Source organism: Urocampus carinirostris, chromosome 13 (genome assembly GCF_059441175.1).
Source record: "Urocampus carinirostris isolate Australia breed hairy pipefish chromosome 13, RoL_Ucar_1.0, whole genome shotgun sequence".
Classification (NCBI taxonomy): domain Eukaryota; kingdom Metazoa; phylum Chordata; class Actinopteri; order Syngnathiformes; family Syngnathidae; genus Urocampus; species Urocampus carinirostris.
The window spans coordinates 38,540,815-38,557,682 of NC_142361.1; the positions used below are offsets into that span (position 1 = coordinate 38,540,815).

Here is a 16,868-nt window from a genome sequence, read left to right on the forward strand (position 1 = left end):
CCAATAAAGACAAATATTACAAACAAAACAAAACAATAAAATACAACATGCCAGGGGAAAGAGAATGTTACATAAAAATTCAGATTCAGATATACTTTATTGTCATTCTTATACACGTGTATACAGAACGAAATGTCTATTATGCCCCCGTGTGGAAATGCCAGTCTCTTGCCCATATTTTCCCGAAAAGAAACGAGCATGCATTGTTGGGTGGACAAAGGTTATGTTTGTTTAATGGAGTCAGATAATTTGCAACTAATTTGAACAATTTGGTAAACGTTTGGTACATTTTTATAGTTAGAAATCCAACAATATGCAGTATTTATGGGGAGAAAAAAAGTGTTTGAAAACCAGAGATCAATATAGTAAAGCTTGTTTGTGGAAGGGAGACATTTTGATCGAGACTTTATTAATATTGTAATTACAAGCTATTGTTTGCCACCCAGTTTGGAAAGGAATTATGTTCCATATAGAGTTAGGTGTTTTTTAATCAAATGTTTCCGTAATAATTAGAAATAAGTTTTTTTTTAACATGTTTAAAATTGCATGGTATCTTGTCAATCTCTACTAATTTAAAAATAAAATTATTTTTAAAAAGTTCGTCGTTGGGCGTGACGTCATACAGCGCGTCGGGCGGAGGTGGAATTCCGAGGAGGATTACCCATAGTGCCCCGCGGGCCAAGATGGCGACGGTTCTACTAAAAACCTCCCCGTCAACTTTGCCCGATTAATTTCCGTCGAGCGGCCTTCACTACTCAACTCGCCGCTGCCAAGTCGCCCCGCTCGGTGAGACCGCCCGCTGCCGAGCCTGCGTTGCCTTTCTCCTGGTTTCAAGCCGCAGTGGAAGAAAGGCAGCACACCACCCGCTTCTCCGAGGAAGGACGCCGCCGACACCAAACTTTTGGGCCGGCAGGCCGACCGGCCTGACGCCGAGGTGAGTGGGATCAATATGGGCGCGGTTAGCATTGAAATCCCCAACCTTAGCGGCTAGCTTATGTGAGTACGCGGTTCGGAGTGGGGGCCTTGACGCGCCTCTGCGGTCCGGCCAGGCCATGTCGGACTTCGGCCGGCCAGCCTCTTTGGTCAAGGACTGTAGGTGGCGCTCTAACTTCGAAGGCACATTATGGCCGGTACTGTTGCGGTTGCCATGGCAGCAAGCTTGGAAACAGGCGCTCAGTCAAGTCAAATTGTATAGCCCTTGATCACGAGACATCCCAAAGTGCTGTACAGACCAATGTTCCCTGTAATTTTCCAGGGGTCTGAGCGTTCACACAAAGTCTGTGAGCAGCGCTTGAAACAACAGTGAGCAACCATAATCCCAAGTGTGGCAAGATAATTAATGATCAAACATGTCCAAAACTTGACATCAAGTTACATTTTGCTGAGTTTCCGGCAATGCAAAATGATTTTTCTCTTTTGAATGAATTGACTCATGTATTATTGCAAAGGTTGTACGGCCTACAAACGTCGTTTGTTCTTACAATTCTTTCACAAGATATCCATTTCTTTATATTTCCTGATATATTTTGTCACATTATATTAACATTTTTGGGGGCTTATTGAGTCTGTTGTAAGATACAGAACTGTACTTAATCACATTTTTGAGTGGAAGTAAGATGTTGGCAACAAGATTCACTTGATATCATTGGAAATTATTTGAATGCAACACAAACTTTTTCTTCTTTTTTCCGTGTTTTTTTTTTTTCTATTTCTTTCAATTCCTTTAAACAAAAATCTCATTGTGTTTATTTTTTCCGAGCTGTTACTTTTTTCTTTTTGTTCTCTGTTTATTTTTTTCCTACATTTCTTTCTTTTCTTTTTTTCTGGCTTTGTTCTAAATTTTTCCTTCTTTTTTCTCTTCCTTTTTTTTCTCAGCTTTTCACTACTTTTTCATTTTGGTATTTTTTCTTTTTTGTTCTATTCCCCCCTTCCTTTAAGTCATTTTGTGCATAATTTTACATAATATTTGGTGATGTTGGGATTAAAGAAGCAAAAACAACCTGAAGAGCCGTTTAGGACCCGAAAGAGCCGGTTCCTTTTAGTGAGCCGTGCCGAAGAAGCTGGTTCCCCGACAAACTCAACTTGGTTCTCCTTCGACTCGACTACAAAATACCGCATTTAGGACACAACGTCAGGGGAACCGTGTATTTTTACCTTCATGCGCTGTAACTTTGACGTAAGTTGATTCTTAATTATTAATTTTGAGCCCTCATTTTTGTGCGCTGGCTAGATTTTCTTGTGCCCCGAGAATGTGCGAGCAGTGTGCAATTGCGCACGCGCGCAGCTTAGAGGGATCACTCGTACAGACAATACAGACATAATTTACATTAAATGGAGGTTATAACAGAATGTCTGGTTGACAGCTTCCTGAGTTCAACATCATTCATACTGTTGGGAATTAAATATTAAAATGTATTGTTTACCAAAATGTTAGAATTAGTTTCCTGACTCCATTAACCAAACACAACCTACATTCACCCAACAATGCACGCTCGTTTCTTGATGGAAAAGATGAACGAGAAAAGCCGACATTTTCACTCGGGGGCAGATTTAATTTCATTAACAAGTGAATTAAGTGAACTCCTTCGGATACAGCCGGATTAGTCTGTGTGAAGCCTTATCTGAAGTCCTCTAGCTTTTTCTCTCGGCCCACGTCTTTCCGCAAGATGGTGTGATGGCTCCTCCCATGTGCGTCCCAATGAAGCCCAACGTGAGCTTCACAATCTCTGAGACGAGCGTCCCGATGTCTGTGGTTCCTCAAAACAACGGAGAGCGTTTCTCAAAACAATGCCTGCCGCCCTCCGTCAGAGTCCTGTTATCAACAGAACTAGACGGATCAGTGTGACCTGTCATTGAACTTAAGCCCACTCAGTGAGAATCTTCATTGCACTCAATAAATGTAACATGTATTCAATCGTATAAAATCCTTTATAGTCAAATGTATAAGATTCTTCAAATCACTTGCAAATAAAAGTGTGTTTTAAGCCTAGATTTCAACTTTTCCATTGAGGTTGCAGATTGACATTTAGAAAGAAGAGCATTACATTTTTATTTGGCCCTCTGTCCATTTGACTTATAGACCCTTAACGTAGTTGATTTGCAAATTGGAGCCTTCGCTCTGAAAACGCTGGTCTACTCGTGATCCCAAGAGCCAAGAAGAAATCCGCAGGTTCGAGAGTGTTCTCCATTCGGTCCCCAGTCCTGTGGAATGCTCTTTCCCCTGAGATTCAATCTGCAACCTCAGTGGAAATGTTTAAATCTAGGCTTAAAACACACTTCTATTCTATAGCATATGAATAACCTATATTTTATTTTGACAATATCTGTGTATTATCTTTTATTGCAACATCCACTGCAGCCTGGTCATCCTGGAAGCGGGATGACCTCACGTGCGGTACCTTATCATGGTTTCTTCATTTTCCTCATGTTGAGGTTTTTGAGTTTTTCCTTGCCCTCATGTAGGTTTTAGATCAGGGGATGGTGTCATAATAGTCTGTGTTTTGCAATCGTCTGTGGTCTGTGCAGCCCTTTTAGACTCTTTGTGATTTAGAGCTATACAAATAAACATTAATTGACTTAAACAGTGAACTTTTAAGCTTAGAAAGGCAATCATGGGACTGTTTTGTCTTCCTGTTTATTTTCATTATCCAACTGACATAATTGGTCCAAACAGAATTCTGTCATGGTCTAACATAAAACTCTTTCACTTAAGCGTACAGTTATTGTGCTACCCAAAGGGATAATGTTGGAGACTTTGACTGTATAAAACGTTATGATAAAAATTTAGCAGGAATAAAAAATCTGTTTTAAGAACCAACTTGTCTACTAACATCTAGACACAAAAAACATACAAATACAGTCTTATTACATTAGGCCAATTTATCGATGTAACCCCCATGTTGCGTTGACCTGACCAACTTAGAGATTCATTCTAGTTAATACAACAGCCTAACATAATATGCATCTATAACTATATACTCCCATTGTATTTTGATTTATGGTCTGAGTTGGTTACAGCCCTAAGCTTATAAAATGTAACTAACGATTTTTTTCATAATTGATAAATCGTCGATTATTATAAAAACATTTTTAGATTATTTTGGATTTCTTAAGAACACTTCTCATTTCCTCCTCTTTATTTAAATGTTGGAGTATTGGACTGATAGAAATAATAGTGCACAAAACAACAAATTATCCTGTAATATAAATGCAAGTGTTTGAATGAATGAATGAAACAAACATGAGAAAACAAATAAAGCAAAACCACACTAAGTTTTTTGTCAATTTACTTGACAATAAACAAACATACCCAGAAATGTATGCCGTACACCTGAAAATACTGTATGTAAGATACTCTTTTCCTACCACCTTATCCAAAGATCATATTATATTTGCACTTATCACACTAAAAAGGATCATTTAATTTATGTGTAGAATTGTTTTTTTTTAATCCAATCCAAAATGTAAACACACTTGTCAAACCCAATTTTGTCAACAATTATTTGGGGGGGGGGTGTAATTTTGGTATATGATAAACATTCCCAATATGAAAATGATTGATATATGCTCACGAGTTTTCCCCTTGGGTAGAGTTAAACGTTTCTTATAATTTTTATATTGACTTGTATTTACTCATTTTCAGACTTTTTTTTTCCTCTGTATTTCCGTAGCACTGTCTGTTCCGTTGAAAATTGTTCACTTTGTTTCGTGATGAAACAGTCAAACACTACAAAGTTGAAACCTTTATGCCAATTTTGTTGTTAAATAATAATAATAATAATAATAATAATAATTTCCTTTGTATTGTCATTCTTTGTAACAATGTACACAGAACGAAATGTCGATACACCTGACCCGTTGTAGCGAGTCGATGCAGCCGCAGCCAGAGGGCGCCGCCATTATACCAATTAGGTATGTCTCGGTCGAGGCGCGAACCAGCGACCTCCCAGTCTCAAAGCGGGCACACTACCATCTAGGCTACTGATAAATGATGCTGTGTTCAATATTTAGGATTTTTAAAATGTAACAATGTTTTTTAAACGGTCTTGGCGCCCTCTGTCAGTCCGAAGTGGACTTCCATCGATTTAACGTACTTATTGGCTTGTAAATCACTTGATACAACGAATCGATGATATAATTAGTTGCCAACGCATTCAATCATCAATTTTATCGATTAGTTATTGCAGCCCTACTTGAATTGGGTTACTGCAGACCGGTACACAACATAAGAGTTAAAGGGGGCTCTTTCGCCTTCATCGTAGGGAAAATTCTTCTTTCAGGGGTTGCTAGTGCAAAATATGAAAACCTGATGCACCTTTCAGTCCTAAAAATGCGGTAAATTATTTTCATTTGTACGCTATGATCTGCAATATGACACCTGACATTTCCTCAAAGACCCAATGTACATGATTGCATACACGTTTTGTATACAATCTACATTCTAGCCACAACTTTGTACTTTTTGGGTGGGAGGGACACTTAATCTTCTGTCTTTAGCAAGGGGCAGCACAAGTGTTTGTCCTCTGCAGTCTCATTTGTATGTTTCTTGATCACCTAAAACAATTGGGTAGTAAAATTCAGGGTAGTACTCCCAGTTTATTTTCCCAAAGAGTTCTCATCATTCCCGTGATAAAAATCCCTTCACCGGCTCCTTGTCAATTATCGGATCCAACTGGAATTAGAATTGGAATGGTCTTTTCTGTCATTGATAACTACATAGTAAACAATGTTTACAACACTATTAGACCTAGCACTCCAGAATAAACACATAATACAGACTCAAATGGAAAAATAGGTGAAAAAGAATTTTAGGATAATTAGGCAAAAATATTTACAAGGTAGTGCATGGAAACCGGCGTAAGTTGTTGGTGCATCAGAACAAAGTGCAATGAAAAGTAGTGCAATTGCTCTGAGAAGGAAACTGTCTCTGGGCCTTTTAGTGTCTGATTTAAGGGCCTTGTAGCTAAATGCAGTATCACAAGCTGGCAATGTTCTCCAGACTGGGCAGAGAGCAGCCTTTGATTGATGAACCCCTGTAAGATTCTCCTTTTTTACTGCTTCCAGCATCCCACACCATGATGCCGTAGGTAGGGAAGTAAAGTCCACGTTCCAGCCAAATCCTGTTAGTTCTCTTGGGTTTGGTGGAAGGGCTGAATATTTTGCTTTTAGCAGATAATAGCACAAAGTGTTTGGTAATCGATACATTTTCAAATGAGACTACGGAGGACAAAGCTATAGTGATAGCAAGATAAAGGAAAGGAAAGTACAATATGTTAACCCATTTTGTAACAAAGACAATAAAGGTATATTCTATTCTATTCTACTCCCGCTTCATTTTATTCCTATGCCAAAATCCCTTTACTTGCTCTCTGTTAATTATCGGATCCAACCTAATGTTGAGTACCGTGACACCATGGTCATCATGGTGCCACTTCCTGTGGTGTGTCTTGGGCAAGTATAGCCTGGTGGTGCCAATCTCTCTCCAGGCCACTTTTTGGGTAACAGTTTTGCTCCAACACATGGAAGAGATAGTACTGGTTTTCATGGTTACCAGTAGCAGGAGAAGCCTCCCAGTCTGACTCGGATATAGCCCCTTCATTATTTGGTCGCCATTGATTTTTGGTGTAAAGCATCTTTCCGCACTTCAGAGATCTGACGAGCAGGGACATATGACATATGACTTCACTGAGTTCAAACTATTTTGTCCCAAAATTTTAAGTATCACATTGTACAGTATGCACTGCACCTCTTGAGTTGACCATAATCCTTTCTGTATTAGTGTTTAAACACAATTGTTGGGAGTACCAAATACATTTTTCTGCATGATGTTATGGTATTTATTTCTATACGATCCTACAGATTCCAAAATTCCTCAAATATTAATGAAACCTGTACCTTAACTACCATAAATGTGTTAATGTATATATGATAAAGACACAACGTAATTGAGATCAAAATATAAAAAGTAATTTGAAAGCATATACTTGCACTTCAATTGCAGACTCTAGTTTGCCATTCTTGTGTTTCGCAATCATTTGCTTCTTCATCTCTTTTAGTGTTTTCCTCTTTTTTTCTTACCTTTATTAGTAAGTTTGTTTGCCCCCGTTATTATTGGAGGAAAAAAGGCAATAAATATACAATCATTTACGATCAATTCTCAGCACGTGTTATCGGACTGACCTCTCTTGAAACTAAGCTACCCGACCAAGCAAGAGTAGCCAGGACGGTTGCACTTCTCTTTCAGCTGTGTTTGTGTGTTTGAGTTCTAATTTTTGGATCTCATGCCAGAACAAAAAATACTCAATTTTTTTGGGTCAAATACCAATTCGTTTGAATAGATTCGTTCCAGTTCTGAGGTATCACTGTACTAACGTTTCGTGCCCAACACGAATCTGCAGCCTCGGCCCTAAGGTGTGCCTCTTTGCGATCAATTTTGCTCTACTTCCTACTGTGGAAACATGTGCAGATCAATGCGTTGCCCGAGGCGCACATGCACGCTCGCACACGAGTCATCGATGAACCGTGACGGGCACCGGCAAGCAAGTTCACCATTTGCGTCGGCGGCACCGGCGTTTGCGGCAGGCGGTTGGCGCTTTTGCGGTCCCTGGCCTCTGGTCTGACTGTTTTATTTTTCTGGTAGCCTCCGCAGGGAGATCACGAAGCCAGGATGAGCAGCGCGGCACCGTCAAGGAAGCCGTACCGCAAAGCTCCGCCACAGCACCGAGAAGCGCGCCACGCCACGGCAACCGCCTCACCCACGCCGCAAGCGCCGGATGACTGTCAGGTAAAGCAACAGTTGTTGAGCGTTAGTCTTCATCCGCCGTCCGTCCGGCGGTCCTCCAGTCTGTCTGGCGTGGAATTTGCCATCCGTGCTGGGGAACCCTCGGCCCACCATTTCCGTGCCCGCCGCCACCGTGTCAGCAGACGTCCGGTAGAGGACCAAAGAACATCCACCAATCCCCCTAAAAGCATCTTAAAGAATGGCGAATTGGCAACACAGATGTGTGCCTACCCCAGCAGCAGGAAGTCCACATGGGCAGATTATCCTGAACCTTCTACCATCCCTAGAAGAACGGCACGTTATTCTAGGCCGACCTCAAAATATGGATCACGTCATATGCAACTACTGGACGAAAAAGCCCGCTTCTCCCGCTTTGTGGATGAAATCACCTGCCGTGTTCTGAGCCCCGCTCACCTCCAGCAGCTCAGTGGGGAGCCCTCTCAAAGGCGCCCCGAGCCTCGGACACCTGACGCCGACTATGCCGAGCGTAGGCGGCGTTGGGACGCGTGGGCGACCGCCCTGCGGCGCTCCGAGGGGGCGGAGCATGTAGAAAAACCGCCTGAGGTCAACGAAAGAGGAAAAGATGCACTTGCTCGTACTAAAGCGGATATTGTGTCTCGTGTAAAGGTAGGTCTGGGCTTCCTCATGTTGGCGGCTTCTCCAGATACTTTGCATGGGGTTGGACCCTGATGGGGACTGGATACCCCACGTCAAAACTAAACAAACCTATTACTGTAAATTCTTGACTACAAGCCGCTACTTATTTCCTACATTTTAAAAACAAAAGCTTTAATAAGGTGAGGTCTGTTCTTTCTTCCTCCCTGGGCCCTACCCGCGGAACTCTTCCAACTGTGAGCCCCATCCAGCAGCACAGCGCGCCTCGGTGGTTCGCTTCAGCCAGTGCCGACCAGCTGGCTTATGACCTGTGCCAACCAGGAAATCCGACCATTAAATTTAAACAAGGCATAGCGATTTCTACCAAGTGCTCTGAATGTCAAAGAGAATAAATTCCATGAAGCACGGGTAAACGGCAAGAGTGACTATAACTGCCTTCAGTGTCCAAATGCCTCATCTGTTTAGTGACACGCATAAATGGATGACCAAAATTCCCACTGTCCTTCTGGAGTAAGATTGTGGTCTTGGCAGAATTAGAGAAAAGTAGTAGCACGTATCCTATGATTAAGACGCTCCTTTGCGGATTCGGTCCACAGCTGTCAATATCAATCAAGTAGTGCAGCAGTTAATAGTAATTAAAGTTAAGGCGCATAGTTTGAGGTATCCTTAAAAAGTTGAAAGTTAAATATTTTCTCTATAAAGGATGTGTTAACAATGCCCAACAGAGTTTAAAGAGCCCTTATGCTTTATTTTCCATTGCACCTATCTGTTTTTCTTTTATCAGACCTGTTGGGGGGCGAAAAAAAAAACCTTTTTTTAAAAAAAAGTTTATTCGAGCGTGTCTAAGAAATATTTCACTGCCATCTACTGGTATAAAGTCATAATTGCAGGTTCACGTTTTCTAAGGACGCACCTCACTTTCAAACTGGCATTAACATATACACACTCAAATCATTTCACACAAATGCTTGGAATCTTGCTGACTCGTAGTGTCGGCTAATTGAATTTTTCAGTGCGGCAACAAGTGATAAATTATCGGGTACATTTTTCCTGGTATTACCTTTGTTTTCTGCCCAATAGCATTGTTTTGTATCAATATTTTGAGTATTTTCCAAGAAAAAGCTGTGGTGTCCTTTACAAATGATCTCCACTTATGATTGTTTCTGAACTCCATTCTGTTTTTCTTTTAGGAGGTTTTGTCCGACTCTGAGCGAATCAGGTGAGCGCACCTTCTGCTTTTTCAATATATCATCATAATGATCATTCTTTAGAAAAAAACTCATCCTCACTTGGAAAACCACCGACAATTGTTTCACTAGGAACCTCCAACAGCAAAATGAAGATCTGCGTCGACGCCTGTCTCTCTCCAACCAGAAAATGGAAGCAATGGAGGCAGAGTTTGACGGCAGTCGCCACTACATGGAGGCCGAGCTTAGCCGCACCCGAGACGATCTGGACAAGATGAGGGACAAGTTTCGCCGGTGAGTCCTTTTTTTTTCTTGTTTTATTTCTTCTTGGATCTTGTATGTGTCAACATTGGCTGGGACCTTCGCAGACTCCAGAACAGCTACACAGCGTCTCAGAGGACCAATCAAGACTTGGAAGAGAAACTTCATGCTCTAGTAAGGCTTTTAAGCTTCTTTTTTGGGGGGCTGTATTTTGAATCTATGCTGAGAAATGAAATACACTGCACAGCTTCATCACTTTTTTCCCCGCTGGCACTTTTTTTTTTTCACGCTGCTCTCTGTGATTGTGGATCTTCATCCTCATCTTCATCAGGCTGCCGTCAGTCAGACCTGGGTCCATGCAGTTGGGTTTTCATTCATCTTGCTTCCTCCCTCCCTCCTTCCCCCCCGTGACCCTCGTGGTGTTCGTGACCCTCCTCTTCCTCGTCTGACCTGTCTTTTTGTCCCGATCGGCCGACACCTAACTCACCTTCTTGGACCCTTCCACAGCTGCGGACAGTGGAGCGGGACAAGAAGACAATGGACCGGGAGATGGTGGAGCTGACCAATAAACTGCTGGAGGCCAAGAACGCCATCGATCGTTTGGAAGAGCTGAACGTGAGACTGCAGATGATTAACGCTAATGCTAACACTATCTGGCAACTGAAGCCACTCATGTGTGCTTTTGTGTGTCAGGAACGTTACCGACTGGACTGCAACTTGGCCGTGCAGCTGCTCAAATGCAACAAGTCGCATTTCCGTAACCACAAGTTTGCAGACGTAAGTCGATATCAAGTCTTAAACTGTTTTGAAACGGCCGCATAAGAAAATAAATAGAAGTGCGTTTTCCAACATGATTTTGTTGGTCCTGTAAGAGCCACGCCCACGTGCTGCCTACTATTCTCTCCTGGTGACACAAAACCAAATATGGGCATACAAACTAACTCCCTGAATTTAGTTGGATGCAAGTGTTTATACACATTAGGGAGAATATCCCCATGAAGAGAAATTCAGCGCCCTCGTACTTTGTGCTTGACACTGCCAACGCCCTAACTGTATTTAGTTTTACTTTGTTGGTAAATATAAACATGCCCACGCTTCTGGGCGATTTTATGCTTTTGATGAAAATCTGACCGTATTGTTGCTCTTTCGGCACCCTGCTCTTCGGATTCTTCTAGATGGGGTTATTTATATGAATGTAAAAGATGACTCATGTTCCCTATCATTCATTTTTCTTCACCTGCCCAAATTAAATGTCAACTATTTTTCAGTGGAAGTAAAACGAATGACATCTCGCTTTAGATGGCACGCTTTAGATAGTACCCCAATGTTGGCCCCGTGCTTAAGTAAGTTGCGTAAATCCTTACAAAATGTTGGGTTTTCTACCCCGCAGCTCCCGTGCGAACTCCAGGACATGTTGAAGAAACACATGAAAAGCGGCGGGCTGGAAGAGCCTGGCCCCTGCAGCCAGGACCCCGACACGCTGAGCCTGACTCCTTCCGACGTGGTCCCCACCTCCGTGATCGCTCGCATCCTGGAAAAACCCGAGCCACTGTTGCTCAATTCGGCGCAATCCAGCAGTCGCGGCTGGCCGGCCGCCGAGGACGTTTTTGTGCACGTGGACATGACGGCAGAAGGACGAACCGTCGGAGACGTCTCGGCCCTCGACGGAACGGACGCGGGAGAGGATCCGCTCGCCGTGCCGGCTTTCCCTAAACTGGACCCCTACCCGGTGCCGCCGCCGCCCAACCCGCTGTGTCCCGGGAGGAAGGTGATCGAGTTCTCAACGGACGATAAAGTGAAGATCCCCAAGAACGGGCCGCTGCCGAATTGCACCTACGCTACCCGGCAGGCCATTTCGCTGGGCCTGCACGGAGACCAGCCGGCTAGCCCCGCCTCCTCACTTCAGCGCGGTGCTGATGTTGCTGCTGCGGACACGCCCTCCAGCCAGTCCAGCCCTTTCAGCAGCCCGCCACAGGTTAGTACTTGTCTATTTTCAACATTTTTCTTTTTCTTTCCTCTTTTTTTTGTTTTTTTTGTTTTATTTCTTCCCAATTGTTTTTATACATACAGTAATCCCTCATTTTCGCTGGGGTTGCATCCAAAAAATCCACAAAATGGATAGCCTTCATTAAATCCAGAATTAGATAGATAGATAGATAGATAGATACTTTATTCATCCCCGAAGGGAAATTCACTTTTCCAGCAGCATCCCTGAGCTGAGAACAATCGAAAATAACACGGGAGCTGCTGGAAAAGTGAATTTCCCTATACATTGAAACCAAAAAATAAAGCCAATTTACTGGCTCAAGCATACTGTACTTTTTTTCGTTTTTGCAAATGACATCTGTGCTGTAAAATTATTATTTCAAAAATAATGTGGCTGCTGTATTGCATTACTGATTCCAAAAAGGGGTGGATAATATTGGAGGACACCACTTTTTTACTCCAGATGATATTTTGTCACTGTCAAGTGGACATTAGTGGAAAACAAAAATGTGACGAGAAAATGCCTTTACTTTCCTTTTAACACAGTGGTTACCAAAGTGGGCATTGAAAAGATATGGAGGGGCAGGGAGGAAAAAGAGGGTGGGAGGGGGTTGTAGTCCGAAGTCAGAAGTTTGAACGTTTGTTTGACGATTTGTATACAAAACGTTAGGGCTGCAAGATTAACCGAAATCGAATCGACATCGCGATGTGACGCAGTGCGGTTGTGAAACCGCAAAGCATTGCGGTTTCTTCAAGGTTTTGTAGTGTGTTGGCCAACCAAAATCGTTACTGTTCGAGTTTTAAACGCGCCGACCAATCAGAGGCATGTTTTAATAATAGCACGAGCTAATAAACGCGATTCAAAGTTCGCAAGCACCACACTATGCCACACCCACCGTGTGAGCTCATTGAGTGTCATGGCAGACTCCGTAAACATAGTCCCAGAGTCAACAAACGAGAAGGAATTGAAGCTAGCACCGAAAAAGGGCGGTACATCACTTGTTTGGACCTGTTTTGCTTTTGACGAAGCGGATGTGGAACAGACGAGAACGCCCGTTTCAGAATTTACTTTCGCGTAGTAGCTATGTCAAGAGGAAACAAGTCATTTGTACAAGCACCTTAAAAATCATCACGGCATGTCAAAAAGGATTGCAAGTAAAAGACAAAGAAGGTGCATCTACAAGTGGACTGTGAGGTAAACAAACCTCCATCAAAGCAGCATTTGCACCATTCATGCCGTACGACAAAAGTTTGCAAAGGCACAAAGAAATAAACAATGCTGTGACTCGAGCTAAAAATGTCTAATTGTGTCCAACCCCCAAACTGGATTATTGATTAGAGGTAAAACTTTTTATTTATGCAAGTAATAAGTGAAATGTTAGAATAAGAGTAATAAATAGTTATAGCGTTAGTGTTAATAAGTTAGCAGTAATGGTTGGTTTGAATTAATACTTGGGGAGCCAAGGGGGGCGCCAGCCTGCAAAAGTTTGGGAACTTTATTGCTTTATGATGCTTTTCTTGGTCCAGTGTTATGTTGACATGATAATTTTGAGATTTTCTAAAAGCCATCTCCCTCCTCCCAAGTCCTCACAAATGTGAAAATTTGGGTAGGCTTCGGGCACGGTGACTCAAATCAATTTGTCGGGGTCGAGCTGGTTTGGGCTTTAGACCTGTGGGCAGGATCAGGGTGGATTGTTTTGGGACCGATCTTATCGCTATGTCTTGTGCTTTTTAGTACTCATTTTTAGTTGCGTGACAATACAGTGACATCTATTGGTCAAATAAAAAACACTGCCCTTTTAATTCATGTATTCCTTTTTTTTCTTTTGTTTTATTTATTCTTTATTGGTTTATTTTTATTTTCGCCATTAGTTTTGTTTTTTTATATTTTGCAACACATCAGCATTCCAATCTTTCCAGTTGTAAATGTGTCTAAGAGTGACTTGATGTCCCCCACCCTCCCTTGCAGGCGCCCAGCATGGCAGGCAGTTCTGCCAGTTCTTCTGAGGACCTTCTGGGAAACTGGCAGCGGCTGTTCGTGGACAAGTTGGCGCCCTCGGCCACGGCCGGCGCTGCCTCCTCCACTAGGGCGGCGTACTCGGACGGCGAGGAGGGCTCTACCGCTAGCCACGCCTCCAGCCTGGACACAGATACGGATCCCGAGCCCCGTTCCTATGCCGGGGACCCGTACGGGGACACGCTCCCCCAAGACCCGGTCGGCGACTCGGGCGAGGCCCGGGAAGACCGAGACCGGGAAGCGGACAATCCGGGCCGTAGGGATTTGTCCGCCGTGTCGCCCCGCCTCTTGGGCTTCGACCCGGGCTTTGCCGCTGCGGCCCTGCCACGCCCTCACAGGAGCCCCAAAAGAATGGGGGTGCATCACTTGCACAGGCAACTGCAGTAACATGCAGGACAAACTTATAACAAGACCCACCCGAGTAGGAGACAGCCATACTCTATTCGTGCCTCCCTGCCACTCAGCAGAGGTAAGATCGGGCCTGGAAAGATCCTGCCCGACTGACCCAGGTCTGCAGGTTTTGAAGCCAAACCTGATCCAAGCCTGACCAATTATCCACCCCTTAAGGTGCACCGGATTATAGAGCGCACCCCCAAAAATAGTCTTTTGCTATATTTCTTTAATACAAAAGTTCACTATAGGGCGCATGGAATTAAAAACTACTGTTAGGGAAAGGGATACATAAAAAATATGAAAGTGCCGAATTTGCACATTGATTGAAATATATCGACTGCATAATATTGAATGCAACGGGAATCGAACCCTAATCCAGGCTAAAGTGTGCCGCTTTCTATCTCCTTGACCACACGAAATACAGCTGACGCCTGGGCTGCAAAAATTGTCACATTAATCCCGTCCGTGGTACAGTAAGTCATTATGAAGCGCACGAGATAATAAACTGAATGACGAAAAAGGCATTTTGTGGGAAGTAATTCGGTCATTTAGCAATCGATGAAGAGAACGTCATTGTGGGAAGTAATTTGATGGTCCTTAAATTAATAGATGAGTTTCACTTACAATGCTTAGTTTGAACTGAAAAAAAGAAATGACATTCTCTCTACTCGAACATATGTTGTATCGTAACCAAAAATGGCGTGATATTAAGATGTGGCGGTCTCCACGCCACGTTTCGGGTTCGATATCCGTTGCATTCATTGTTATGCAATTGTGAACAACCCTCCATGTCTCTAGCGGTTTAATGGTCAGGATTGGTGCTCTTACTTTCTGGTTCGATCCCTGTTGCCACCATTGTATGAAATTGTGATACGAGATTAAAATGTATCAACTGATCAATAACTGCACAAATATGGTAGCGCATTTCAAATTTTCTCCAATTCCAGGCATACGGCGCACCAGATTAGATTGTAAGTCGCATGTTCAGGTTTCTGGCCAATTTAGTATTTTGGGGCATGCCTTATGGTCCGGAATATACAGTAACTTGTGTCGCAGGACCGAACTCGAAGCATTCCGAAAATTTCAGATTTTATTTGTGAGGACTCGGGAGGAGGAGAGGTGATTGATAATCGGATATAAATCAAAGCCTGTTTTTGTCACAAAAGCTTTTAGGAGTGACACGAAAATGTTAAGGTTGTCCGTCATTTTGATGGGGTGAAATTGGGCCGTGAACCGCAACAGAAACGCCTCCTTAAAAATCTAGTGAGGCACTTGAGGGAGTATGAGAAAGGCAGAGAGACAAAGACAGGTGGAGAAAAGTCAAAATTCGGGTCAGGCTTGGGCTTAAGATCTTACCTCTGCCACCCAGTCGCTGCATTTTTCTGCTGCGGAACTTGTAGTGCCCAAAACCACCACCTGGATGCAAAAAGCCTCAACAGGGCAGGAAAAGTCAATTTTCCTGCTTTTACCCACCTGATTGTGAATGTTGACTGCTCCCGTCGACAGCCGGAATGGAGCACGATGGACTTGGTCCGATTTCCGTTTCAGGCTGGACATTTTGGAGAAAGGCCCGGTTAGCTATTTGTAACAGTCAAGACTGATACCGATTTGTTAACCGATGTATATTTTGCAATCCATCGATAAAGGCCCGATTGTGTTTGTTTTGGATCTGTCGGCTGATTGAGCTTTTTGAATGAGTCGAACACAAACGGAGAGAATGGTCTAGAATAGCTTTCGACACTTTGCTTCACTTCACGACATCTCCCAAGTCAACCACTACATACACCATTGACTAAAAAAAGAAAAAATGTATTTCACTCTCATGCATAAAGTAAAATGACATGTCCCGAACCTCTCGTGAAAGATCGATTACTTTTGTAAACTACAAAGTAGAGTTGGCTTATTGGTGGACACTGCGACTTTGGGTAGTGGAGTCCGTTAAGTCCAGTCCTTAAAGACGAGGCTCAAATAAAGGAAACGCCGACGCCACAAGACACACATTTTTCTTTAATTCCATTGTCATACTGGCAGATTTGTTTTTACAACACTTATGTATATATCCATCCATCCATTATCTGCACCGCTTATCCTCAGTAGGCTCGCGGGGGTGCTGGAGCCCATCCCAGCCATCTTCGGGCAGTGGGCAGGGGACACTCTCAACTGGTTGCCAGCCAATCGCAGGGCACACAGAGACGGACAACTCATTCACACCTCGGGACAATTTGGACCGGCCAATTCACCTGACATGCATGTTTTTGGAATGTGGGAGGAAACCAGAGTGCCCGGAGGTAACCCACGCAAGCACGGGAAGAACATGCAAACGCCACACAGGAGGTTCGATCCCATGACCTCAGAACTGTGCCGCACCTGCGCTAACCACTGCTCCGCCGTGCTGCCATGTTTTTAGTCAAATAGAATTCCACTAGTCCATCCCAAATCTGCAAAATTGGGTGAAAAACATTGCACATTTTGGCATCTCATACCACTTATCACTAAAATACCGATGTCCTTATGGACACTAGTAACAACCTAGTCAATATTATTTACAACGGGGGTCAACAACTTGGGTACGGCGGGCGCCAGGTCGCTCCCTAAGACTACTTAAGTAGCCCGTGAACTGGTCATTGTG

General features: G+C 43.3%; 1 protein-coding gene across 2 annotated transcripts; it reads left to right on the plus strand.

Moving 5' to 3' along the window:
* The first annotated feature begins 650 nt into the window (after positions 1–650).
* Positions 651–15,907, plus strand: tjap1 (tight junction associated protein 1 (peripheral)). 2 transcript variants are annotated; one of them, XM_088351456.1, is made up of 10 exons: positions 651–934; positions 7,640–7,783; positions 9,586–9,614; positions 9,715–9,876; positions 9,951–10,017; positions 10,175–10,204; positions 10,351–10,458; positions 10,537–10,620; positions 11,234–11,818; positions 13,799–15,907. In XM_088351456.1, the coding sequence occupies exons 2-10, from the start codon at positions 7,667–7,669 to the stop codon at positions 14,231–14,233; spliced, it is 1,617 nt and encodes a 538-aa protein (XP_088207582.1). In that variant the 5' UTR covers positions 651–934; positions 7,640–7,666; the 3' UTR covers positions 14,234–15,907. The 2 variants fall into 2 exon arrangements, with proteins under 2 accessions (XP_088207582.1, XP_088207583.1); XM_088351457.1 differs by lacking the exon at positions 10,175–10,204.
* Positions 15,908–16,868: the final 961 nt, after the last annotated feature.